The 27,940-nt window shown below is 40.9% G+C and overlaps 4 protein-coding genes across 5 annotated transcripts in view; 2 read left to right on the forward strand and 2 right to left on the reverse strand.

Moving 5' to 3' along the window:
• LOC125490794 (trypsin CFT-1-like) overlaps nucleotides 1–19,488 on the reverse strand; it is a 45,975-nt gene extending 26,487 nt beyond the window's left edge. Inside the window, exons 1-3 of the mRNA XM_048631117.1 lie at nucleotides 19,456–19,488; nucleotides 18,885–18,967; nucleotides 16,995–17,268 (exon numbers count right to left, since the gene is read on the reverse strand). Of these exons, the coding sequence (XP_048487074.1) occupies nucleotides 16,995–17,268; nucleotides 18,885–18,967; nucleotides 19,456–19,488 (390 nt within the window). The remainder of the gene's footprint in view (nucleotides 1–16,994; nucleotides 17,269–18,884; nucleotides 18,968–19,455) is intronic.
• LOC125488578 (trypsin CFT-1-like) lies at nucleotides 248–4,399 on the forward strand. 2 transcript variants are annotated; one of them, XM_048631035.1, is made up of 6 exons: nucleotides 248–594; nucleotides 1,551–1,659; nucleotides 2,121–2,403; nucleotides 2,845–2,980; nucleotides 3,215–3,366; nucleotides 3,675–4,399. In XM_048631035.1, the coding sequence occupies exons 1-6, from the start codon at nucleotides 588–590 to the stop codon at nucleotides 3,807–3,809; spliced, it is 822 nt and encodes a 273-aa protein (XP_048486992.1). In that variant the 5' UTR covers nucleotides 248–587; the 3' UTR covers nucleotides 3,810–4,399. The 2 variants fall into 2 exon arrangements, with proteins under 2 accessions (XP_048486992.1, XP_048486991.1); XM_048631034.1 differs by having other exon boundaries at nucleotides 548–594; nucleotides 1,551–1,639.
• Nucleotides 5,350–15,248, reverse strand: LOC125490771 (trypsin Blo t 3-like). Its single transcript, XM_048631039.1, has 3 exons — nucleotides 15,127–15,248; nucleotides 7,813–7,964; nucleotides 5,350–5,463 (listed from the first exon to the last, which is right to left on the reverse strand). The coding sequence occupies exons 1-3, from the start codon at nucleotides 15,176–15,178 to the stop codon at nucleotides 5,365–5,367; spliced, it is 303 nt and encodes a 100-aa protein (XP_048486996.1). The 5' UTR covers nucleotides 15,179–15,248; the 3' UTR covers nucleotides 5,350–5,364.
• LOC125490711 (granzyme B-like) lies at nucleotides 19,454–27,889 on the forward strand. Its single transcript, XM_048630810.1, has 3 exons — nucleotides 19,454–19,653; nucleotides 20,061–20,194; nucleotides 27,696–27,889. Exons 1-3 carry the CDS (start codon nucleotides 19,605–19,607, stop codon nucleotides 27,786–27,788), a joined length of 276 nt encoding a protein of 91 aa, XP_048486767.1. The 5' UTR covers nucleotides 19,454–19,604; the 3' UTR covers nucleotides 27,789–27,889.
• Nucleotides 27,890–27,940: the final 51 nt, after the last annotated feature.

Below are 27,940 nucleotides of genomic sequence, written 5' to 3' on the forward strand. Positions count from 1 at the left end.
TATATCCCATTCAACGACTCCGCTGAATGACGTTCAGTCATGACGTCGAACGTTACAATCAACGACTTGACGAGTTGTCCTTTAGTCATACAACTGAATAGCGCCATCCAATGAACGGGCTAGTGGTTCAATCAAACAGGAGATTAAACCAGATGCCTGTGACATTTATATGTGGTACTTTATACTAAGCTCCTTCAGTTTTCAAAGGTAAAAGAATGTAACCTTACCAATTTTTTTATTTATATAGTTAGGTAGGTATATTAAATCAAAGTCTATTTAAAAAGTAAAAAAATTGTTATTTCTTTATTACCGATAGGGTGCAATCAACCCCCAGTAAAAGAGAAAAATTTTTTTTCAACATTATTAGGCATGTATTAATTTTTACCTACCTTAAGAATGTCAATTTTATCAACTAACAAATTTAAAAATTATGGACTACGTGTAGGTAGGTATATAATTACGTTTTCAGGGAGCTGTGAGGACAAGGTGACTGTGAGGAAGCCCCCCGCGCCCCCCGCCAACAGGATCGTTGGGGGACGACCCACCACCGTCGAGGCATACCCATACATGGCGTATTTAAGATCATTATGTACGGTAGGTACTGCTGCTTTACCAGACCCACCGACATAATTATGGAAGCTTCGTTTGGAGCTGTCAACGCGAGCAATGAAAAGGTTAAATTTTCATAATACCGATACCAAACAGGGAAGTAATGTTGATGTGACTGTGACCGTAGGTACACAGTTGTACGGGTAGGGTCAGTGCGTCTCAGTATGTTCGAGAAATAATTCTCAAATGTTCTAAAAATTAAAATAATGAAGGTATTCAATATCCATAATGATAGTTATTTGTTGGGAGTTCTGATGTAAGTTATCAGATCATATCAAAATTATGTGACTTTACTTACTAATTTAACTATAACTTATTAAGTAGATACGTCAGTTTTCAGGGTTTTAAACTTCCACGGTATAATAATAAAAAAATAATAATAATATTTATTTAACTCTTCGTTGTACAAATATTACTAACATTACATTGTACAACTTTATAAGATTTTAATTAAAAAATAATCATTTATAATTTATTGTTTGACAGCCAACTTCTACCATGTATTTCTGTTTCGATGGTAAGGCCCCAAAACTTTAGTTAAATTAGGAGGTAAGTTCTAAAAATTAAAATTATGAAGTTACCTTTCTTTTTGTCAAACCAGGATGCGTTACTTACGGGCCTTTTCGGTGCTGGACACCATTATATTTTTTAATTATTCTTAATGTTCTTTTGTTTGATTCACTTTTAATTTAAATTTCGTTTTTTATTTTATTTTTTTGTGTACTTATGTTATTACTTACTATTTTTGATGTGTGGTGCTAGACACCGAATAAAGATTTTTTATATTTTATCTTTATCTTGGCGTCATAGCTCGGCGTCATGTTAGCGCTCTGACGCGCGCTGGTAATGCTTTCTGTTTGACGTAGCCTTATGTTATTTTGAATTTGCGGTTAGTTATTATATAGCCCTCATTGTAACGTACTTTATCACTGTATTTGCAGATGCGTGGTCAGAGGCTGCTGGGGGGTGCCTGTGGGGGCGTGATACTCACACAGCACCACGTGCTCACCGCTGCACACTGCTTATTTCGGTATTAAATTCCAAAATGTTGTAAGTACTTAGTTACGATTTAGCGGTTGGCCATTCTCTAAATTATCATGAACGTCTCACTATATTTCCCTTTCATTAATTTACGAGCTGCCCCCAAGAGCTTCGCTGCGCCTTTAAGGCGCTATTATACGCAGAACTAGCGCAACCATTAGATAAAATTCGTAACATCCGTTTGAAGCGCCAATTTTGTGATATCATTTAACATGGCCATGAAGTGTCCGAGAGCCGTCATCCTTCATGTCGTTCTCGCTGACGGAGCGTCACGGATGGTGACGGTTGTGGTGGACAAACAGCCAAACGCACCGTGTAGCGCATATATTTACTATTTTAAATTTAAAATAGTCAATCCAAAAGAGAACCCGATGTGAATTGTGTTACAGGTGGAACCCTTTGCCACTGTAGTATCAAGTCATGCGGTGAATGATCTAGGTACTTTACACCATACCACAAAATCTTTCCAGAATAATCAATGACACTACCATCTTGAGGGCATCTAAAGTTGTCATTCGCGTCGGATCCACCTACAATGACCGCGGAGGCTCAAAGCATGAGACGTCCAAGACCTTGGTCCACGAGGATTACAAATATTCGGAGAGTAAAGACAACGACGTTGCAGTGTTGGTGCTGTCGACCAGTGTGAGCAACTACCGGAGCAGCTCGGTGCAGCCAGCCGTCATCCCCCCGGGGGGGTATGTGGTCCCGGACAACGCGTCTGTGGTAGCTGTCGGGTGGGGACGGACTAATGTGAGTATCTAACACTTCACCTTGCGGATTTTATCGGCAACTATAGGTGAATAATGACCTTATATCCTATTTGATAATAAATGGAAATAAACCCCATGTTTGGTATGATACGCCAATGATCCCTTTAGTAATTTCTGTCGGCTTCTTATACTTAGACTTAGACTTGTTTGCCGACTCACTCAACACCGTGTTGAGAGCGTGTAAAAGTATGGCAGAGATCGGAATGAAAGGTTCGTCCATTATGTAAACGTACTTAAGTAATATAGTTAGGTATAGTAAATGATGTTAAGATATAAGTATAATGATAAGTTTACAATTTGTAGTTTGTGTTTTTAGAAATAACCATATGTAACGCCATAGGTCTCTAGCCTGTAATGTTATGTATGATGTGTAAATAAATAAATAAATAAATAAATATACCACGACTGTAATACCCCGTAGATGAAATGCATCAAGTCAAGCCCCATCGGCCTGCGACTCGTGGGGCTGCGCAAGGTGGACCGAGACACCTGCGCCGCACGTTATCCGAGATTCTCATACAACAACATGCTCTGCGCGGGGCTGCTTGGTGTTGGAGGTAAGCTCGTTTATCTGACTTATGAAGTCGACAGGCTGGACCGACTTATGGAGACGTTTGACGAGTTCTATTGAGTGCGTTTGAGTTTTGATGAAAAAAAGACCCGCTTCAAAGTCACAGGATTCATGAATGTTTGTGAGAAAGTTTGTGTCTGTCCACACACGTTGGGTATTTTCCAGACTCGTCAAGTCGTCATTCCTATCTTGGCTAACAATTAGAGTTTGTCCCCTACAGGAGCTGGTACTTGCCTGGGTGACTCAGGTGGTCCCCTGGTGTACAACGGGGTGGTGGTTGGGGTGACCTCATTTGGGAAGGCATGCGACACTTACTTCTACCCTCACGTGTTCACGCGCGTCTCTAGCTACACCAACTGGATCAACAACACTGTGAGTAGTTATAATAAAATAAAGAAAGATAAACTGTATTATCACAAAAACTTGAAACATTGTTTAATAAGTGTTAAAACGATAGTTTGGAGATTTATTATGCGTTTGACAAAACTCTCGTTAAACATCTGTTAAGTACTGTCTTTAGTTCTTGTGGTAAGGCTCACAGACTTGGGCCGCTGCCCCGCTGTACTGCACCCTTGCACCCCACAGGTGAAAATGAAGCCCCATAATCTTCCACGGTAAGCAAGTAAGTAGGAAGCTGATACCCTCGATTCTCATTATAATTTTAAAATTATTTTTTCCAGTTACGACAAAACCAGGTTGAGGTTGTGCACAAGCTCAGTCACAACACCGCCGTGGCTGCTGACGTCAGCAGTTTGATGCTACTCGCCTTCGTAACCTCCATATGGATAATGTATTCCGAAATCATTTATTTTTGAATTAAGTACCGTACCGATGATGATTTAGGTACGATTTATTTTCTAAATTTATACAGAATAATTCACAAGTTTGGAAATTCATATTGAAAAAGTGGCTTTTAGGTGAGTAGATATACATATTTTTTGCATTTCCGTTTATTATGTTTTTTGTTCTTCTGAGAAACTTTTGTTAAGTAACTAGTTAACTCGATGATGTTGATTATTCGACATTTTCTCTTATATTAAAATTAAATATATTTTTATAACAGCTTATAAATGTTTTTTTATATCTTTCCTTGCGCACCTTTTTGGTATATTAAGTATACCTTGTAACGTAGCGCCTTAGGGGCGGCTAGCTCAGGGGGTGCTACGCTAACATAAATGAACCTAATGACTGATCATTTGGGTTACCTATCTGAGTGGAGTTTTGATTGAAACAACTGATTTGGTTTTACGAATACAACGAGGATAAAATCTTTGACTTTTATTTATATATATAATGCTTAACCAACGACACGATATAATTACAACATACGGCCCAGACTATGAATACGACCAAGAACCGATAATCTAGTTTTATTGACAATTCTGACGCGACTCGTTATGCTTTTGGATATGACAATTATGCTTGCGGCTGAAGGCCCTTTTACAGAGAGGTTGAGGAAGCAGGGGTGGAATAAATCCGAATCCGGCAGTTCCTTTTGGTTCTGGGAGCGACGCGATCGATCGAACCGCAACCAGACTTAGTAGACGTGCCAGGTCTTTCGAGAACTCCGTAGTTCCACCAGGCTCTTGCAAACGTGTGCGGGGGAAGACCACAACGCAAGCTTGAGGAAGGCAGACTTACTGAGCCGGTCTATGTCTTAGCGCACTAGACCTCCGGAAGCGACGCGGTCGACCGAACCGCAACCAGAGCTAGGTGTGAGCACTAAGACGACCCCACGAGTATTGCCTTTCTGTCCGCGCGTGCGCCCTTTTATATGCGGCTTCTGTAGTGGGGAGTGGCGGCACGCGGCGGCGGCGAATCTTGTTTACTTCAGTGGCAGTGGAATCTTCCATGACGTCATCGAGTGGAAGCAGCGGCGGCGGCGGATGTTGTTTACTTGCTCGCGGCCGTGGAATTTTCCGTGACGTCGCGCTGTCTTATTGTTTCTATGGTGCGCGGGCGTCACAACCTAATTTAATTTCAGTATGATATGTACTCGAATAATTGAAAATTATATTTAAAAATATGTTACTTAAGTAGAAATATGCGAAACGTTTTGCATACTTGTGCCCTAGAGTTCACACGACAAGCTAGGAGTCAAAAGGGCCGTTAATAGCTACGTTTACCTTAAATAAAATTTTGACAGGAGTTTTATAAAAGCATTGCTATATTACACTTAAATATAAAAAAATACAAAATTACCCATATTTTCTTGTTGTAGGTTTATAAATCGACTCTTTGTAACTAGTTAGTGTCAAAAAAGTCGGAATTCCAGTGTCCCAATCTTGAACTTCTAATCAAGAGGAAAGACAGTTCATTTAAAGTGTTCAAATTCTCCATAAATTATTATTGCCTTAAACTATTTTAGAATCACATTTTGGTACTATTTGTTAGGATGATGGAAGTCACCGTGGAGACTAGCAGGAGGAAGTTGACGCTCACTGTCGGCGCGCCGTTGTACCTTTGTACCTGAAACAGAATTGTAAATTATGGCTCGTTGACACAGTGCGAGCTGCTGCCTGGCCAGTAGACAGCTACTCGGTTTGTGTACTCGTACGCCAGTAGCTCAGCTCGCCTTTGCTGTCTACACGACACCCAGTCCAGTGCGAGTCGAGTCACGGCGTAGTACACAAAATCACGCTACTGTCCAGCTGGCACTGGCGAGCTACTGCCGAACGCGTCCAAACGATGCGAGTGACGGCCGAGCCGCTGTCATGGGCGAGTTGCTGCCGGCGAGCAGGCGAGTGAAAACAAAAAATGATGAAGTAACTCGGATGCGAGCTACTGACCAACTCGCACGTACGAGTTACTCGTAAGTTACGTCCAAACAGTGCGAGTTACTGCAGTGCAAAACGAAAAAAGTTAAGGTTTTCTTCTATCATATGGGCCTCTAGTAACTAGTTAGTTACGGTATGCAATTTAAAAAAACGAAAAAAGTTTTGATTAAAAAAGTGTCGTATGATTTCTATCGGCGGGACAATCGACTGTTCATGAACCGTTCAGAGAATCAATAAATTTTGTATCTGAGATTGAAAAAAAGAGTTTAGTTACTACAAGGTGGATCAAAAGAAGTCATCCAATGTTGTTGGCCTCTCATTTTTAGGGTTCCGTAGCCAAAATGGCAAAAACGGAACCCTTATAGTTTCGTCATGTCCGTCTGTCCGTCTGTCCGTCTGTCCGTCTGTCCGTCTGTCACAGCCGATTTACTCGGAAACTATAAGTACTACAGTGATGAAATTTGATGGGAATATGTGTTGTATGAACCGCTACAAAAATATGACACTAAATAGTAAAAAAAAGAATTGGGGGTGGGGCCCCCCATACATGTAACTGAGGGATGAAATTTTTTTTTTCGATGTACATACCCGTGTGGGGTATCAATGGAAAGGTCTTTTAAAATGATATAAAGTTTTCTAAAAACATTTTTCTTAAAGTGAACGGTTTTTGAGATATCAGCTCTCAAAGTCGTAAAAAGTATGTCCCCCCCCCTCTATTTTTATAACTACGGGGTATAAAATTCTAAAAAAAATAGAGGTGATGCATGCTAATTAACTCTTTCAACGATTTTTGGTTTGATCAAAGTATCTCTTATAGTTTTTGAGATAGGTTGATTTAACTGTAATATTATATTTGCTGCTACGGAACCCTTTGTGCGCGAGCCCGACTCGCACTTGGCCGGTTTTTTTTCTTCACATAATGGGCGATATTGCAGGGAATAATGACAGATAAAACGAAAAACAGGCGACCCAATGATTTCAAAAGGAAGGATAGGCCCTTCAGAACATTTTACTCAAACCTTCTTCATACAAGCAAAATAACTGTTATCTGTCATAATTTGTTTGAACTATGTCAGTGCCTAGCAACTATCTTGACGACGTAACCTTGTACGTGCGTTAATAATTTACCATCCCGGACATTGTTTTATTATTTGCAGGCGCCATATCAATAGTTTAAGACAAATCCAACTACTAAAATTAAAACTGTTTTGGGCTGTAGACCTGTAGAGCGTCCCGTACAAATGGACTAAAAATGACGCTCCAAAACGTATGTGTGCAACAAGAAAATGTTCTCGGAGGATAGTCAAGAAAAAATGACGTCCGCACAAGGTTACAGCGCGCAGCCATTGTAGACTTTGGTAGTAAAATAATTATCACTTTATAATGTGTTTATTACTTAATTTAATGGTAATTACCGATGATACGATATTCGATGTTTCTTTTTGACCTTCGTATAATGGTTTTTGCAGCCTTTCACAACACAACTACATATTTATCACAAGATTCACAAGACCATCTCTCGGCCACAGACAACTGTCGACTGAGGAGCGTTGGCCCTAAAATTACGATTTTAGGGCCAACGCGCGGGTGCCATTTTTTTGAGTGGGAGGCCCTGTCCTTACGCTAGTAATATATATGTCAATGAGGCGACCCGAAAGCTCAATAAGTATTATACACAATTATTCCGAGTTCTTGGGGAGTACCTATATCACACACCATGGCTTCTGAACTTGTATTCTGCATTTGTCTTGTCCACAAATATCAAACCAATATGAAATAGATTTGAAATTGGCACTGATTTGCACAAACGAGAGTAACTTCCAATAGGGTGATGACTTTCGGCCCACCTTGTAGACGTAAGTGCCAATTTCTCCATTGTCGGTCATCTAACCAACAGGGTTTGATTTATAAATTAAACCTCATCTTCATAACTATTAAATTCATGACAGATGTGTCCAAAGTTAACCACTACTTCCTGGTTATGCTCTAACCGAGAATGGAGAAATTTTCACTAAAGATGACAGAAGAAAATGCCACTCACAGTGCTGGTGATCCAGGTGGTGTAGCTGGCGACCCGTGCGTAGACCCCCGGGTACGAGGGGTTCCCGCAGCCGGCGCCCCACGAGGTCACCCCCACCACCACCCCGTTGTACACTAGTGGGCCCCCGGAGTCACCCTGGCAAGCGTCCGCGCCTGGGGGGAGAAATGTCCTCGTCAAACATTGTATTTTACGACGGCCGAAATAAAGACGGTCGGTGTTGATCGGTCTTTAGTTTTAGCTCGTTAGTAAATTGGAATGGGTGTTTTTCGGTGGATTTATTAGGCATTGTAGGTACTTTTTACACGACCACGACCAGTGGCCAGTGAACCTGACTGTCGAAGGTCCTCGATTTAAGGTGAAGTGTGCAGTTTGCGCCCTCATCATGCTACATATTTCCAATTTATACAATCTACAGAGTCTACCGACAGCAAAATTGTCCTACCGTCCAAAAGCTGTTTATTGAGAACCTCTCAATATACTTTTATGAAATCAAAACCTCCGGCAAGCAGGAAGACATGCTTCTAAGAGACCCTGCGGGCAACACGTTATCCCCCCAAGAGTCGGCGGAACTCCTAGCCAAGACATTCTACCCAGATGACTCCGTAAGCACCGACCAACTATTCCATGCGGAACTGAGAGAAAAAACAAAGAACATACCTCAGGATCTTAAAGATGACGATCCACCATTTACTGCCGCAGAAATAGACCTCGTGCTACAAGCAATGAACGCAAAAAAAGCCCCCGGATCCGATGGCTTCACTGCCGATATCTGTGGCGCAGCCATTCAGTGCGATAGGGAGGTGTTCATGGCGATAGCCAATAAGTGCTTATCGTTTAAACATTTCCCATCCCAATGGAAAACGGCCCACGTGGTTATCTTGCGGAAAGCTGGCAAAGAGGACTATACACACCCAAAATCCTACAGACCAATAGGGTTACTCTCAGTTCTCGGAAAAATTGTTGAAAAACTAATGGTCAGTCGCCTCCAGTGGCATATCTTCCCGACGCTTAACATAAAACAGTACGGCTTCATGCCTCAGAGAGGAACCGAGGACGCCCTCTATGACCTCGTAGAACACCTAAGAGAGGGAATAAACAGTAAAAACATCGTCATTCTCATCTCCCTGGACATAGAGGGTGCTTTCGACAACGCATGGTGGCCCGCTTTAAAACATCAACTGACAAAGAAAAGGTGCCCACGAAATCTGTACGAGATGGTATGCTCTTATCTCAGTGACCGAAAAATCAAGGTCAATTACGCTCGTGCAGCATGTGAGAAGGGAACCACTAAAGGATGTGTCCAAGGCTCCATAGGAGGACCGACGTTCTGGAACATCATACTCGACTCACTGCTACACAAACTAGAGGCTGAGGGAGTGTATTGCCAAGCTTTCGCAGATGATGTGGCCCTTGTCTTCACAGGTCAAGCAGTAAACACCCTAGAGGAGTCAGCGAACAAAGTACTAAATGGAATAGTGGAATGGGGAACTCGGAACAAACTCAACTTCGCACCGCATAAGACCAACGCGATGCTACTAACAAAGAAGATGAAGTACGATCTACCCCAACTATCCATGGCTGGCACAAAAATTAATCTCGTAGAGGAAATAAAACTGCTGGGCCTCATCATAGACCGCAGGTTAACTTTTAAAGCTCATATTACCGCTCAGTGTAAAAAGGCAGCGGATATTTACAAACAGCTAGCGCGAGCGGCGAAAGTAACCTGGGGACTTAACGGTGAAATTGTGAGGACAATATACATCGCAGTAGTGGAGCCCATCATGACATACGCCGCAAGCGTCTGGTCGGAAGCCGTTGAACTGGAAATGAACAAAAAACAACTGTTCTCGCTGCAAAGAGGTTTCGCGCAGAAAATATACAAAGCCTACCGAACAGTGTCGCTCACATCTGCACTGGCACTATCGGGATTGCTGCCTCTCGATCTCAGAATACAGGAGGCAGCAAATCTGTACAAATCCAAAAAACTTTTGTCAACCGACTACCTCCCGCCAGGCAAAGAGCTCGAACGGAAAGTAGGGTACCTGGACTTACCACATCCGTCCACACTTACCTCTACCAACTACGAGTTCTTTGAAAACACCAACCCGTTGCATACCGGTTCCCAAATCTTCACGGATGGAAGCAAGATAGAGGGAAAAGTCGGCGCCGCCCTATGTTGGTGGGAGGATGGAAAAGAAAAACTGTCCGAGACTTTTGGTCTCCACCCGTCGTGCACGGTCTTCCAATCGGAACTTTATGCCCTTCACAGGGCAACAAGACTGGTGAGCTCTAGTACGGATAACAAAGTGAACATCTTGAGCGACTCGAGATCATCACTCGATCTGCTCCGAAATCCGAAACTGAGCCACCCCCTGGCAAGAAGCATAAAGGAAAACATTGCGAGGGTCGTGTGCGAGGGCAGGGAGATAAAAATGTTCTGGCTGAGGGCACACATTGGAACTGCCGGGAACGAAAGAGCCGATGAGCTCGCCAAAACGGCAGCTCTACAAAGCACCTCCCACGACTATGACAAAGTCCCCCTGTCCTATGTCAGGAAAAAGATCAGAGAGGAATCGGTCCGGAAATGGCAAGACCGATATGCGACATCCAGTACAGGAGCAGTCACGCGTAAATTCTTACCGGATGTCAACCAAGCTTACCGGATTACGCGAAGTGCCAAACTGACCCCTGCTCACGTACAAATGCTGACTGGACATGGGGGGATGGGAGAGTATTTGTACAGATTTAAACTCAAAGAAAGCCCAGAATGTGAATGCGACCCCAACATCATTGAATCGGTCTGGCATATAATTCTCGACTGCCCCCGTTTCCTTGCTGCAAGACAAGATCTGGAGACATTGATAGACAGGAATTTGGTGGAGTCAGAATTAAAAGATATTCTGGCAGACACCAAGCATAGACCTCATTTTCTATCTTATTCAGATCGTGTCTTCAGAGTAGCAGCCAGGAGAAACAGCACCATACCCCGCCCCGACCCGCAATCAATACCAGTATATCAAGCCTCAGTCACAACCATCACAGCACCACCACAAGCAACTCCTAAAGAAACAGCAACACATCAGCTGTTGGATTGTGGAGAAAAAGGAGAAGCTAGACTAAGACTCCGAAGCGTGGCTCTGTTCATGGACGGAAGCAGTGAAAGACTCGGCATCAGCTTCTGTATCTCAGGGACGCGAAAGAGCGTGGCCATATCACCCGGCCTAGCCTCTCTCCTAAATGGGAGCACATCGAAGGCTACCATGAAGCGTAAAGCCTACGACGCATTGCCAGTAACCCTAGTGGGAAATCAGCCCTGCAGACTAGTGCGATGGCGTAACAAGACCATCGCACTATTCGAGTGGGCCGACGACACCCCGTTCGTTCAGGCATGCTCATGGCTCAGTAAGCTTGGAGAGATAGCGCTAGACAGTAACGTCCCCAGGATAATAAGCGTAGACGCAATGGTGATCGAGTATAGGAAAGGCGAAATTGTTGACCAGCTGGGTTGCCTAAAAGCCTCAAAACATCATGAAATAGTGGTGTACGAGGACAGAGGCGAAGATCTAAGCTTTCTCAAAGGTCATATACTTGCGAGGGGCATTGACAACTGCCACCAACAAGCCGAATACTTGGTCACCGGATCTGAACGCCTACAGGAGAGGATGACCGCTGGGGCTGTCGCCGCTTCAGAACAACAGAACATGGAAAGGAGGATGCACAATTTAACATCGCAAGGGCGTGTCCAAGGGTTCCTCCAGGCTTTTAAAGCAGCTGCCTCAAGCCTTATAGGAAAACCACAGAGGACACCCGAGAGGCGCCAAATCTCCAGAGAACCTAAAACTGGAAAAAGGCTTGCCCAGAGGAAAATTACTCGAGCGGATATGGGCCAGGTGGTCCCACCGAAGCTGAAAACAGCTACCACCTCAAACGACCATCTAGAGAATGCCGCCATCGAATTTATGGCAATTACAACCGCCACAAAGCAGGTAAATCTCTTGTCCTGCAAAACGATCATGCAGACCTACAGGCAAGAGAACGAAAGCCGGCTAAAAGTTTTACTCGAGGAGGCCGAAGCCTGCATATACGATAACAGTAGTTGCCAAGTCCTCAGAGGCAAAATGACTGGAGCGTATATGGCGGCTTATAGCGAGGAATGCGGATTCGTGCCCTGGGAACGCAACATCCCGAAACTCACTCTCCCACACAACAACCAAATGGTGGTCGTAGCTCAGTGTTCCAGGATTATGCTAGAGGACAAAATCCTAGCAAAAGCGGAAACCATTAACGCTACCTGGAATAGCTGGACGATGCCCACCATCGCTTGGGTGAACGGGGTACCTGGATGTGGGAAGACAACCTGGGTGGTAAATAACTTCGATGTGAGCAAAGACACCATTATCACCACGACAACTGAGGCGGCCGTCGATATACGAAACAGGCTAGCCTATAGGATCGGGGACATGGTTAGAACTAGGGTACGTACGATGGCATCAGTCCTAGTAAACGGCTTTAGAGAACATGTCGGATGCCAACGCCTGATAATTGACGAGGCCCTGATGAACCATTTCGGGGCAATCGTAATTGCCGCCCGCCTGTCCCGTGCCAGTGATATTGCTCTAATCGGAGACATCAACCAGCTACCGTAAATAGACAGAGAGAACCTATTCGAACTAAGGTACAGTCGCCCAACACTGGTAGCAAACATCACCCAGGAGCTGTTGTGCTCATACAGAAACCCCATGGATGTTGCATACGCCCTAAGAGAAGTATACTCAGGCATATACGCAGCCACAACGCGTATCCAATCCCTGCAGCTGAAAAGGTTTACAGACGCAGCAATTCCAAAATCCCAAACCAACACTCTATTCCTGACGCATACACAGGAAGAAAAAGAGACCCTGACCAGCCAAGGGTTTGGAGAAGGAACGGGATCACGCGTCTTAACCATACACGAAGCACAGGGATTGACGTACGAATCCGTCATTATCATAAAAACAAAAGATAAAATAAAGTTGCACGATAGCATACCTCACGCAGTAGTGGCGCTGTCGAGGCACACCTCCGCCTGCACCTACTATGCGGATGACACCGAGGACGCTATCGGCAACCTCGCTAGAACGGCAATAACAGCACCGAAGAAACGGATCCTCGAGTACAACCTAAAGATGGCAATAAAAAATCGGGACAAAGAGGTCGTTGCCCAGCAATCAAGGCTTTTGGCAACGCAAAATGGAGCGGAATAGGAGAATTTTGATTTTAATTTTATATTGACGGCCAAACCGTATTGCATGTATTTTATAGTTTTGTTATGTATAGTATATAGCATGTGGGTGATTCTTCGGGGACCGTATTTTCAATACAGTCTTGCTCTATCTCTTATTGTAACCAATCTAATTTTTTCAGTAAATGCTGTTTCAGTACTGGAAAAAATTATTTGAAGTGTGTTATTCTGATTCATATAGGGCGTCCGTTTGCCAGCTTGAGGAACAAAATGTTCTGTATCACATTTCCCTTTTAATTTATTAATATAAATTAAATTTTTATAAAAGTACAATGACATTTCCTTTGACAAAAAAAATATTTAATACTTATAAATACGTAAGTTTTTTAATGAATCAATAATTAAGGAGTGTCCGGCATGTAGTACTGATTCATATGTCGTAACATGTTGATGACCATACTTGGTCATGTAGTGGCAATGGGAGTCTGGCTGTCCACTCGCTGGAAGCCAGCTCTCCAACGCACCGGCCAGTAGATGGAGGTGCTCCTAGTATGCCTACATCCAGGTGAAAAGAAGGTCAATGTCTGATTCATATGGTATTGGTTCAGGTAACCTTCTGATTAATATTCCTCCTGTAAAAATTCTGTTTTCTGAGTATGATTCTTCAATGTGAGTTTCATGTAATGCTCTTGGATTACAGATTTATGAAAAAAATATACAACACTATAGCGTGAATGTATTATGAACTACTTAAGGTTTTATGCAAAATCCTGATTCATGTGTATATGATTCATACGGTAAAAAACCTCATCCTATACAGGATGTTCAAAAAGTTTACGTCTTGCCTTGGAGGGCTGATAGTACAGATTAGGAGTGACCAGAATATCGCTATATGACCTTAGTAAAATGTCGATAGTTTTTGAGATATTGACACTTTTATAAATTTTATGAAAATACTCGCCCCAGATCAACTTTTTGCATGTCACTGGTACAAAATTCAATATTTTAAGTTTTAATTTTATTTTGCGTAACCTTCTATAGTTCTTCTATTGATGACAGTCCAAGAAAATGACGAGAAATGCTATATGTTTAAAACAAAGATGGTTTTCCATGGTGTTCTTTCTTCTTTTTCTGATTCATATGGCAACAAAAAATTGTAACGTCAATAACTCAAAAACTACTTGATAAAAAAGGGTGCCTTTTCCAGTTATATGTTATTTGCTATATCCATTTTCATATCAACATACGTTATAGAGCTAAAAATGAAATTAAAAAATGGCCATATAAATCAGACGAAGAATGGAATTTCGAAGAATCACCCATGTATTGTATAGTTTTGATATGTAGGTATTGTATAGTATATCATGAATTAATATTATCTGTATAAGAACTAACCAATAAAATTAAGATAGTTTTAAGAACACTGTCACACATTAACACCAGGCAAAACAACAGCGATGACAAAAGGAGTGTGTGGCCACTGACAGGCGTCTGTTAAGTTCTCTGAAGACAGCTGACACTGGCCCTACCCTTCAAATGTTTGTTGCCATTATAATTGTAAGTGTGACTGTGTGAAACAAAGAAAAAAAAAAAAAAAAAAAAAAAAACAACTGGGGGTTTTTAGTCGGTTAAAGGCCGACACTACCTGGGTCCCCTTCCCAGGTGTCTGTGTAGATTTTCCTCCAGGAGTGCAAAAAAAAAAAATAAAAAAAAAATTATTAATAATATATAGGTATATATATATAAAAGATAAAATATATATATTATAAGCTTCCACATTGAGTAGTGAGTAGTTAAAAGATGAAGACAAAAAACAACCAAACTCTCACAATATATTGATCTCTCAAAAAGGCACGGACATAAAGTCTGTGGAGTGATAATAAAATCTTTTAAAAAAAAAAAAAAAAAAAATACTTTTATGAACGTAATAGATAAAAAAACATCCTGCTAGCCGAGGCTGGGCCAAAGAACTCGTTTTTCAACCTAGGATAGCAAGCTACTGTTAATAAGCTAGTAAGTACTTTTGGCTTTGTATAGAAAAATCTATCTTCCCTTCTAAACATCGTTAGTACGAAATATGGGTTTGATGTTACCTCCAACATTGAGCAGTCCCGCACACAGCATGCTAGTAGTAACAGGGAACATGTTAGCGTTGCCTTGCTGAGCGCCGAGTGAGCTGTAGCGAGCGGCGCACTCTGAGCGCTCACTTTACGCACGCTCACGTGGCGGAGGTTCGGCGACACTGACGAAGCTATGTTCTCCTGGAGATAAGGATACAGTTATAGTGGGATTGGTAAGCTCTTGATGGGTGTAGGGTGGGTAGATATAGGTAGGTACTTAGGTATACTTAAATACGTAACTTGACCAAAGAAGACGATCTTCTGCTTTTTCTTGATATTATTAGTTATGTACGTATTCATTGATTAAAGGGCATTGGGCAAGGATGAGCATGATATTATTCTTCTTCTTCGATAAGATCGTGTCGACGGCAAACTAACAAAGTCGCTAAATAATACATGCCCAGAACTGGGCCACTGATACTGCACCGCTGGTAGCGGTCATGAGCTCTCCCCGCGTACAGGTGTAGGGACACGCGGGGCATGAAGTAAGGTGCACCATAGTTTGTGGTGCTTCACACAAGCAGTTCAGATTTTGTGCATCCGTGAATCCAACTAGCCATATTGTCCTTACTACGACCGACCTGTATTCGAAGTCGGTTTAAAGTTCCAGGTCTCCCAAGGCAAGTTATGTCCAGGTGGGAGGTTCTCTGACAGCTGCACAAATGGGGTTGGAAGGGACCCTTTTTGACGCCAGAGAGCACACCTCGCTTGCGCTTGGCCAGTGTTCAGTGGATCAACCCATTTCATAAAGCTGCGTCGACTTGGCAGCCTTTGCGGCGCAGCGATGAAGCCATGCATGGGATGTCGTGTGTCGTCCATTTTGGCGGAACTTGCCACAGTCCTGCGGACGTCTGGGGGCGCTATGCCAGCCAGTGGATAAAGCAGCTGTACCGGAGTCGGTTTTAAACAACCAGTTATAATTCGGCACGATTCATTAACTGCAGTATCCACCAGTTTGGCGTGGGCAGATCGACCCCATACTGGACACGCATATTCTCCTACGGAGAACGCTAGCGCCAGTCTAGACGTCCGCAGCACCTGTGGTGAGGCTCCCTAGTTTGTGGTTGTAAGGCGCTGTAGAATGTTGTTGCGGGAGTGTACATACCTTCTTTTTGACATTTTCACAGTTCTTGCGATAGGTGAGTGACCTGTCCAGGGTATTCTGAGGGAAGAACTCGAAGAGTGTCCCAGGGGGCTTGTATACCGAGGTGACGGTGCAATATCCGAAATCGCTGGTGATGACTTCTATCCCATTCTGGGTTGTACATTCAACTGACCTTGTGCTTATGCCGAGAGTAGCAAACACTGCGTTACCGTGTTTTGGGTGAGAAGTCTCGGCAATAAGCTCAAGTCCAGGGATGTGTGGTCGGCTCTGAGTCTCGTCTCTGTGGGTCTCCTGCACACACATCACATCGCACTGCGTTGTACGGTGTAGGTCGGCGAGGATTTCTGACTTGTTTGCAGAGAAACCCTCGATGTTAATAGAGACTACCTTCAGAGCCGGCGCTAGAGCTGGACTCGGTTTGTCGTCGTGATGAAAGGATTCGCCAATCTTACGATTGCCCATGGTGCACCACGGGGAGGTTCCTTTCAGCATGATATTAAAAGTTTAACATGAAAGCTTTAATCCAAATTATTCCTTAGAAGAAATGGGAGTAGATCAGGGTGGTTCTGTTTACTTGATTTCTTCTAACTATAAGCCGAAGTAAAGTTACATTAAGTACCTAGGTATGCAAGACTACAGTCAGATTTGCACTGGGATAGCATACATAAAAACTACAGTAGTAAGAGTAACTCTTGAGCTGACTGTAAGTATAGTTAGGTTCATAAAATATACTCACAACAGTCCTGCCCCAGCCAATGGCGACGACGGACGCATTATCTGGCACCACATATCCAGATGGCGGCACAATGGCCGGTCTCACAGTCGAGCTATTAAAGCTCCGGATCCGGGACGCCAGCACCACCACCGCCACGTCGTTATTACTGGTCGGGTTGTTGTAAGACTCGTGCAGGACGATGGTGGACACCTTGTGGACGGATCCACCGGACATGGAGTAGGTGGACCCGACTCGGACGGTGAAGACTGAAGGGCTGATTGCAGCGCCGTTCTGGCTGGAGGGATTGAAGGATGCGTTTAGGGGGAGGATAAGGTGGGTTGTGTGGTTTGCGTGTGGCCATTCGGTGATAATAGGGTAAGTATATTTTGTAGAATGTAGCATGAACCCTACGACGTTTGATTGCAGATCCTTTCGTCAATTAAAGTAGATTTTCCATGGAAGTAATAAGTACTTACGTACAACAAGATGTACTTTCCCTTGAAAACTAACAAATGTCAAACAAAATATATACATATATATTTGACAACAACAATAAATAAACAACCATTATCACGAACAGGCAAGCATAGTCTGGAACACCCTACGGCACGGTCAATAGGACCTTAGACAGTGAGGAAGACCACAATGGGGTTACCACAACCTAAACATAAGCAATTTTATTAACCCTAGAGTGCTCGCGCTATGAGCATTTTGCCGCCCTCAGCAAATAATGTTTATTATTTTGTGAACTATACACTTCTCAAGGTCCAGCGTCCATGTAGCTGCCCTCTCGGTCTTCTTCTACATGTTACGTAAATTTGGAGAAATTCAGTGCACAGGTTACAGCAGGAAGAGAGAATTGAAGAGAGTGTGTCGCACGGGGCGGCACACTCGCGTCAGTGAAATTAAAGTAATTTTTTTACAATTGTTTTGAAATATTGTTCGTTTTTCAGTGTTTTTTGGTAATAATAATGTAAATTAGATTTAAGTATGTGTCTATTTCAGTTTACATTCGATTTACGATATAACTTTGTTAATTTACTAACAAGTTAATTTTACGAAGAATTTACCTGGAAAAATAGCTCTGCCTATAACTACACCACGTATAACAATAGAATCTTAAATATGGACAGTACATAAGTGTTTTTTATTGGTCCGGTGGTACAAATCTCCCGTTTTGTACCACCGGACCAACAAAAAACACCCTAAAGAAGAGAGGGTACATGCCTATAACTATGTCCATATAAGAAAAATAGCAGGTCAAAAAAAGGTGCAATACATGAAGAAAGTTAATGTGCAACGAAAACTTTGTGTTCATGTTTCAGTACTGTGTTGCTAAAATAAATGCTGTAGATGACGATAACGTCTAATTTTTTTAATAATTTTGAGATTTGTTGATTTTGTGTGGCTTAAGACAAATTTATACCTAAAAGATCAAAATTTTTCCCAAGGCATGAACGATAGCTCATATATTGAACAAATAAAATATAAAAACTATAAATATTACTTTTTCTAACACCATATGATTCATTTTATTCAAATTATATGCATTTATAAGTTTTCCTAATTATTAAGTGTCCAAAAAATACATTTTAATATGGGCGGCAAAATGCCGCCACGCGAGCACTCGCGTCACAAAAAATGGCGCGACTACTCTAGGGTTAACAATCATTAGCAGCATCGCTCGCTTGTTAAATCTCACATAACTTGTACGTACAGTAAAGGGCAGAAAGACCTGACCCCTCTCAGAAACATTGTTACTATGAGAGGGGGGTCAGGTTTCTCTGCACTTGACCGTACCTGACAGATTTTTTACAGACGAGCGGCGCTACTTATGGATTATAAATTGCTAATGTGTCGGTTGTGGTACGGTAGCCGGTAGACCCCACTAAGAAGAAGAAGAAGAATTACTTGATGAAGCAGTGCGCAGCGGAGAGCACGTGCCGCGCCGTCAGCACCATGCCGCCGCGGTTCGGCTGACCGTTCGCCAGCACCTGGAATACATCAACGAATTATTATATTACTTACTAACTAGCTGTGCCGCAAGCTTATCTTCGACTTAAAAAGTTATCCCGTGGGAATTCCGGGATGAAAAGTAGCCTAGTTCTTTCTCAGGGTATAGAGTCTAGACCTTACCTATGTATACTAAATTTCATTCAAATCCGTTCAGTAGTTTTGGCGTGAAAGAGTAACAGACAGACACAGTACCTAATTTCGCATTTATAATATTAAGTTGGGATAATATAAATCATAACAAAATTTCCCATATTTTACTGTACAGACCTTAGATTAACAATAAACGAACAAGACGGTACAGTTATATATTTTTACCTACTGGCATATTCGACGATGTATCTGTATCAGTTCAAGTTACAATACCTAGCAACTAGCAACTTACAAAGCGTAGGAAAATATAGTGTGTTAAAAAGGATAGACAAGACACAAAGAGTAGTAGATTTTCACCTTTACTATAATTATTTACCACTATTGCAACACCTTGTACTGTTATATCCATCCTCATTGCTTCGCCGTAGACAAGCTAAAAAGCTGCAATAAATAAAATTGCGATGGCCATGGCTTGGCCATCCCAATTTTAACTTACTTTTGAGACAGGAAATAAACAGGAAAGTGATGGTTTTCAGGATGAAGTTACTAATTATGACTGTGCTATTTTACTATGGTAAGCTTTATTATTTACGGTAGTTAAGTATGGTAAAGAAAAATTGGGTAGATATCTATATCTATGTGTCTTTGTAGTACTTTATACTTAGCCCCCTTCATTTTTTAAAGGGAAAAATGTAACCTTGCCGGTTTTTATTTCTATAGGCATTATTCATATACACTTAATCAAAAACTATGTAAAAAGTAGAAGAATCGCTATTTCTTTATTACCTATAGGGTACAGTCAACCCCTAGTAAAAGAGTGAGAATTTTTTCTTCAAAATTATAATATATATACTGTATTAGCTGACCTGACTTAATGTCAATTTTAACCTTATAATTTACGATCCATACACTTTATGCGATCAGGAAGTTCTCATTAAAAATATGGACTACGTATAGGTTAGTATATAATTATGTTTTCAGGGTGCTGTGAGGACACGGTGACAGTGAGGGAGCCCCCCGCGCGCCCCGCGCCCCCCGCCAACAGGATCGTCAGGGGACACCCCACCACCGTCAAGACATACCCTTACATGGCGTATTTAACTTTATTTTTTACGGTATTGCTTCTTTATCAGACTCACCGACATAGTATGCAGTAGTAGAGTAGCTTAGTTTGTAGCTGTCGACGACGCGAGCAATGAAAAAGTTAAATTTCATAATACCGACACCAAACAGGGACGTGATGTGACTGTGACCGTAGGTACACAGTTGAACGGGTAGGGTCAGTGCGTCTCAGTAAGTCCGTATGTAAATAATTTTGTTCTAAAAATTAAAATGATAAAGGTATTCAATGTCCATAATCAAGTTATTTGTTTGGAGTTCTGATGTAAGTTATCAGATCATTTCAAAATTATTTGACATTACTTACTTATGATTTTGATTATCAATAATTAAGTAGAAATATAAGCTTTTAGGGATTCAAACTTTTACTGTATACTTGTTTTTAAAAAACCAGTTTTATGTGTTTTCAATTAAAAAAATAATTCATTAGAAAGCGTTTGACAGCCAACTGACATCGTTTACCATGTGTTTCTGTTTTGATGGTAAGGGCCCAAGACTCTAGTGAGTCCTATTTATGAGGTAGGTAAGTCCTAAAAAATTAAATTATGAAGTTACCTTTCTAAAGGCTCTGTCAAACCGACGCGTTACTAGCGCGCGTCACACGCAACGCAACGCTAGCGCTGGCGCTCTGTTTACCATAATAGTTGTAGCGGCCTAATTTGCGTATTGAAGTCCTATATTTCTGGTGTTTAAAATAAGGAACAAACGCTTTGGAATACTGATATAACGTATATTGATTAAATAAGTCAGTTACAATGTACAATATTCGAGGAATTGGGGTAGGGAACAATTCAACCAATCACAGTGATAATGCTTCACGCCATCTACATCCAATCAGGTGGCAGTATTTGTAGTAGTGCCAAGCTTGCCACTAGATGGCGCTGTTCCGGTTTATTTGGGCCCGAACAGTAGTACAACACATCTTGGCGTCATAGCGCGGCGTCAAGTTAGCGCTCTGACGCGCGCTAGTAATGCTTTCTGTTTGACGTAGCATTGAGTTATTTTAAATTTGCGGTAAGTTATACATAGCCCTCATTATAACGTACTTTAGAGCGGTGGTGGTGTAATGGATACAATGGATAAGGCCTCGTCCTCTCAATCAAGAGGCCGTGGGTTCAAATCCTGGCCTGTACCAATGAATTCATTCAATTAAGGAGTTTAAGTATAATAATACCACGTGCTCTTACGGTGATGGACAACATCGTGAGGAAACCTGCACATCTAGATTCTAGATTCTAGCGGTCTTATTCATAAAAAGTTACGGGAGACCTATAGGCCTGCTATAAGCAAATGTCAAAAAAACTTTATTCATAAACGAACAATAGCGCTAAAGAACTCTCCAACTGATTCGTAAAACCTTGATATGCTAAAGTTGGCTGGACCCTACTATACACCTTCCGTAAACCTCCTATTGTACAAAAACATGGCGGCCGGTCAACAGCTGTTCTGCTTTATTGACGATTTGACATTTGTTGTGAGTTAATATTTGCCTATATTTGCTGAAAATATGTTGCCATGGTAACGTAAAAATTTAATATTTTTTTGTGGGTTTTGGCTTGGCCACTGCGCCTTTAAGCCAACGTAAACTTTTTTAAGTGCCGCGCCGTGGCTAACATAGATAATAGAGATTGATAAATGAATGAAAGTTTTCGCTATTTTTGTTTATGGTTTCGTCAGACCGGCAACTTAATAGGGTAAATGTCAAAATGTTTGGTCTGTGAAATCTATTAGCATCACTATAGATATTGAAGGTACGGAACGATTATGAATAGAGATTTTTATGAAACCTCAAATAGGCTTAAAGTGTTCCGTAGCTATTGAGCTCAGTAAACCTACTTTAAGGTTTTTTTATGAACAAGACCGTAGATGTCTATCCTAAGATTTCTAAGTGTATTGTACAGGAGTTATCACGGGAGTAAAAAAATGTGCTGCGAAAAGTTGTCGGCTTGCTCGTGAGCCACCTCTGACTACCCCTTAGGGGATTACAGTCGTGAGTGTATATCGCGGGCTTCATGCCAGAGGGGCGTATCTGCATCGACCCTACTTTTCAGGAGAGCAAAAAAACATCATAACTTTGTTAATAAGTAATCGAGCTTGCTATTATTTTGCATATAGCTTGATTAATTATTCTTTGATTTTATTAAAACTCAATTTTCATAATATTTATGCTTTAAGTACATTTTATGGCGTATACGTCTATCTGACTTGACGGAAATTATTGTATTGCTATCCCATTTTTATCATATTATGTATAGGAATAATGGGCGTATAAACAAACTTTTTTATTTGTTTTCCAATTATATTCTATATACATATTTTATTTGGTTTACGAGTACACTTAAATCATTTAATATACTGATAGAAAAATATGATCAAAAATATAACTGCTTCTATTTTTTTCGAATTTCATACGCCCTTTTGCCATGGCGTAATTTAATGGATGTTCTCAATTTGAGAAAGATGATACGGCTATAAAAAAACAACAAACTATTTAAGGAACTAATAAATACATGGCAAAGCTGTAAATACACAGAATAATTTATTAGAAACAATAAGAGTACAAAATAAAACAAGAATGACTATTAAAAAGAAATTTACTCTATATCAAGTGAACATAAACACAAAAAACTCCTTAAATAAATGATGATGCGGTCACCTCTGCACGTTGTACATATACACAATTATTCAGCAAACAATTTTACTTCTACTTTGCACATTCCTTTTACATAATTTTGCCTTATTTAAACTTATTCATAATATTAAGATGTTTAGTTACTAAAATTATTTAATTAGATGCTTAAGTTTCTCTATGTAACTTTTTAATCTGAAACACAGGAAAAACTATGTTATTTCCTAGTTCAGAGCAGTATTTCACCTACCTTTAGATTTAAGAGTTGACCTATTTTTAAAATATGTATTACCTATAGTTATCTGAATAAATAAATTTATTCTATTCTATTATTCTATTCTAAATAAATAACAGAGGGCTGGGGCTGGAACTTCGCAGAAATGCAGGAGCTTTCCTTGGTGTCGGCATTGATAATATTAGTGCTCACATGGTCAACCCTATATTGGACGTCATTTTACCGCATATCACCAATTTGATGAACCTTTCCCTCCTTTCCAGTTCGTTTCCCAAGATATGGAAGAATGCTTTCATTCTTCCTTTGCCAAAAGTACCTAATCCAACGTCCCTGTCCCAATTCCGACCTATTTCAATTTTACCTTTTCTCTCAAAAGTCCTTGAACGCCTTGTCTTTGAACAGTTTTCCAGTTTCCTTTCCGATATCAGTCTCCTTAATCCCTTCCAGTCTGGCTTTCGTCCTGGCCACGATATCTGGCCGATGATATCCGAGCTAATATAGACAACCGAAATGTTACTGTCCTTACATTGCTGGATTTCAGCAACGCATTTAACACGGTCGACTTTGATTTACTCATTGGGATTCTTCGCTCTCTTAACGTATCTCCGGCAGTCACTAGTTGGTTCGAGTCTTATCTCAAGGGGCGTCAGCAGCGTGTACGTACTGACACCGATTGTTCTTCCTGGTGTTCTGTGCTTGCTGGCGTTCCCCAAGGTGGCGTTCTCTCTCCTTTGCTTTTCTCTTTGTTTATCAACATCTTAGCTAGTAAACTTACCTCTCTCTACCACCTTTATGCAGACGATCTCCAGCTCTATACTGGTGTACCACCTGAAAACTTGGATGCAGCTGTAACCCTCATCAATGACAACTTGGAGATCATCTCTAGGTGGGTTAAGTCATTTGGGCTGTTACTAAACCCTACTAAGTCTCAGGCAATTGTAATCGGCAGCCCTCGCATGTTGAACAAGATAGATTTCACAGCTGCTAGAAAGGTCAGGTATGATCAAACAGACATACCTTACGTATCATCCGTAAAAAATTTAGGCGTGATCATGGACATAACCCTCTCTTGGATCCCACAGGTCGACGCAGTGAGCAGGAAAGTATTTGCATCTTTCCACAGTCTAAGACGCTTGCAGTACTTTCTACCGTTTAACACCAAAATTACGCTGGCACAGTCTTTACTGCTCCCGATTCTCGATTACGCTGACGTAAGCTATCTTGACCTCACTGAAGAGCTGCTCAACAAACTCGAACGTCTCCAGAACTTATGTATCCGATTTATATTCGGTTTACGTAAGTATGATCATATTTCAGAGTATCGTGCTCAATTAAAGTGGCTCCCAATTCGTCTTCGCCGGAATACTCATATTCTCAATTTGCTATTCAATGTATTGAATAATCCAGCTTCCCCTGAATATCTGAAGTCAAAATTTTCTTTCCTAAGTTCGCATGGACGTGCGTTGAGATCTAATGAGAACAAGATGCTCAGTATACCTGAACATAACGCTGCCTCTTATGGCGATTCCTTTGCTATGAAGGCGGCGTGCCTGTGGAACAGCTTACCTGTGAGCGTGAGGATGTCACCATCAATTGCAACTTTTAAGAAGAGTGTGAGGAATCATTATTATCAAACACTAGGTTGGTAGATATTATTATATATTTATGTATTATTATGTTTATGTATTATATTATATTATATATTGTAGGTATAGGTATGTATTATAATTTAAGTATATTAGTAATTATTCTATTTATTGTAACATAGGTAGTTGTTTAAGGTTTAGGCATTAATTAAATTATAGGTAGATATCCCATTTTGTTAGTTTAAATTAAAGTTGTTATTTTTGTTATTGTTTACATACCTAAATTTATTATTGTACATTTTAAGAGCTTACATTACATACTTTCGATAACCACCAATCAAAGGTTGGCTGGTAGAAATTGCTTTTTAGCAATAAGTCCGCCTTTGTGCGCAAATTATAAGCTATGTTTTTTAAAATGCTTCTGTGTAAAAATTGGTTTTGTGTGCAATAAAGTGTATATAAATAAATAAATAAATAAACTCTTTCTTCAATCAAAAAGAAGCCCCAAAGAAGGTGGACCTGCTTAGGAAGGCAGTTTAGACCTTTGGGATATGCACAAAGGTTCCACTCGAGAGAACCAGGTGCAGGTACATTCACCCCCACAGAGAATAGAATAGGAGGTGGACTGGCTGCACCAGCAGGCCGGACTTTGTCACGAAAAATGAAATCGATTTCATCATCATGACTGATGCATATTCAGAGATATCTCAGTGATCAATCGGTTTAATCACCGTATATTCAGAGGAACTCTAAATATCGACCTAAAGCTTGAAAAACGGCGACTGATCAAGTCCACCCTCTGACCAACTCTGCGCCAGACCACTGCCGCGTCCGAATGGATTCAGCTGGAGCTAAAACAATGATTTGACGTATTGGAAACTACTACAGACATTGAAGAAGCCTACAACGAAGTGGTCAATGCAATACAGGAAGAAGGCACTAGGTTCTGTGCAATGTAACACACGGGAAGAAAGTCTAAGCTATCAGGGGAGACTCTTGGACTTACGGACATAAAACGGCTTGTGCTGGACCATTCCGTCAGAACTAGAGGCTCTCAACAAAATGATACGCAAGGCTATTCATCGTGACCTCCGGTGCTTTCAACACACAGCGGATTGAAGAAGCTACAAAACCGGGGATCGAATGTCTTTGCTAAGCAACTTGAAGGGACCCTAATGACAAAATTGTCAACCAGCCGTAGCAAAATCGACGATTCTAAGCTGGAGATACTCGCAGGGATCAAGGACATCTATGCCCGATTGTACGCTTCACATGCGCAACAGCCAGAACCCCGGATGTGTAAAAGAGACAAATTGCTCTTAAAAACCTATAGACTGATCACACTCTTGACCACGTGAATAAGATGTTTATGTACATTCATAACAGTCATCACAAGACTTGATTTGATGAATTTCACCGTCTATTTCTTCAGTTATAGCACCGTAGACCACATACACAGAGTTCGGCAGATTATACAGAACAAGGAAGAATATAATCAGCTTCTGTATCTAGCTTTCGTAGACTACGAAAATTTTGACTCCGTCGAGATCTGGGCTGTTCTGGCATCCTTGCAGATATGTCAAATAAATTGACGATCGAGGCGCTGAAGTGCCTAATGACACTGAAACTATTACTGACCAAGTATAGAACCAGCCACAAGATCTATCCATAGGTAAAGGGCCGTGAGGGAGGAGGACGTAATTTCTCCGATACTGTTCCGTGATGCATTGGAAGATGTATTTAAAACTATGGACTGTAAAGGACAAGGCATCAATATCAACAGTAAAAGCATATTCTCATTATATTTTGTTAGCAATATGCACATACAGTTCTCCCATATTAATAATGCGCATGCAAATCTTCGCAAACTGTCGTATTCCCGGAAACACCCGAATCATTGAATCGTAAGAGCACTTGCATTTTGATCCTTGTTCGAAAGAAATAGTAGTCAATATCATGTGACACATAATCGAAAACAATTTGGGCGGTCGGTGGCTGTCACCGATCAGTCAAGGGTCTCAAGGTCAAGATCAGTATTACTTTTGTGGAATTATAAAGAGCTGCAATTACACATCGTTCTTGTTATTTTTTTCAAATGTGAATTTAATTTCAACTTTAATTATTTTTGACGATGCCATATTATGAGGCACATTTAAGAATAAAATATACGTCACATTGATAGACTTCACTTTGCCAATAAAGCCACACCCAAAAGACCAAGTTTGTAATTGTAATATTATTGTGAATGATCAGCGCTGTAAATACTTTTGAACTGAGATTTTAATGTAAACATTTTTATTAATGTGAAATAATCAGTGCTGTAAAACCTGTATTTGAAATCCATTTCTCCTTATAATATAAATCTTGTGTTATTCAAACCTTTTTTCATCCATCTTTACATCAGTTTCAGTAAGACACTTGAAAAGTACCTACTGTAACATTTTCGAAGTAAATTTTAATATTATGGAATATTATGAATTATCGAATCAAATTTCGTTACTGATAAATCAATTATCTTTTTTAGCACCAATTACATAATTCTACTAAAATTTCATGAAGAAAATGCACTTAACCACTCTAAATACATAATAGTTTTCTAACGCTCGGGAATACGACCGTTGCCGAACAATGACGAAGATTTCTATGTGCATTATCAATTTTGGGGAACTGTACGTCTATATGACATGGCGATAATTATTTGAATGCGCCCCACTGATGTTTATAGTTTATACGCCGTCTATACGCCTCTCTGACATGGCAAAATTATTGAACTGCGTCCTACTGATGTTTATACGCCGTCTATACGCCTTTTTGACACGACACAAAATTATTGTTACATCGTATACGCCTTTATGTTATTTATTAATATCTCAAAATCTAGTTTACTGAAAATTTCAAATAAATTACAGAACGTGTATTACTAGTATAGGAATCGATTGGCATGAAAAACGCCAAATCGATTTTTTGCGCTTACGCCCCCCTGGCATGAAGCCCGCGATATGTATGTATATGTATGTATGTAACGTACTTTATCGCTGTATTTGCAGATGCGTGGTCAGAAGCCGCTGCTGGGTAACTGTGGGGGCGTGATACTCACACAGCACCACGTGCTCACCGCTGCGCACTGCTTAAATCTGTAATAAATTCTTAATTTTTGCATATACTTAGTTACGATTTAGCGGTCAGCTATATTTCACTGTCATTAATTTACATGCTGCCTCCAAGAGCTTCGCTATTATACGCAGAACTAGCACCGCCAGTGGATAAAAAATACATAGTAACTTCCGTTTGA

Source organism: Plutella xylostella, chromosome 27, assembly GCF_932276165.1.
Source record: "Plutella xylostella chromosome 27, ilPluXylo3.1, whole genome shotgun sequence".
Classification (NCBI taxonomy): domain Eukaryota; kingdom Metazoa; phylum Arthropoda; class Insecta; order Lepidoptera; family Plutellidae; genus Plutella; species Plutella xylostella.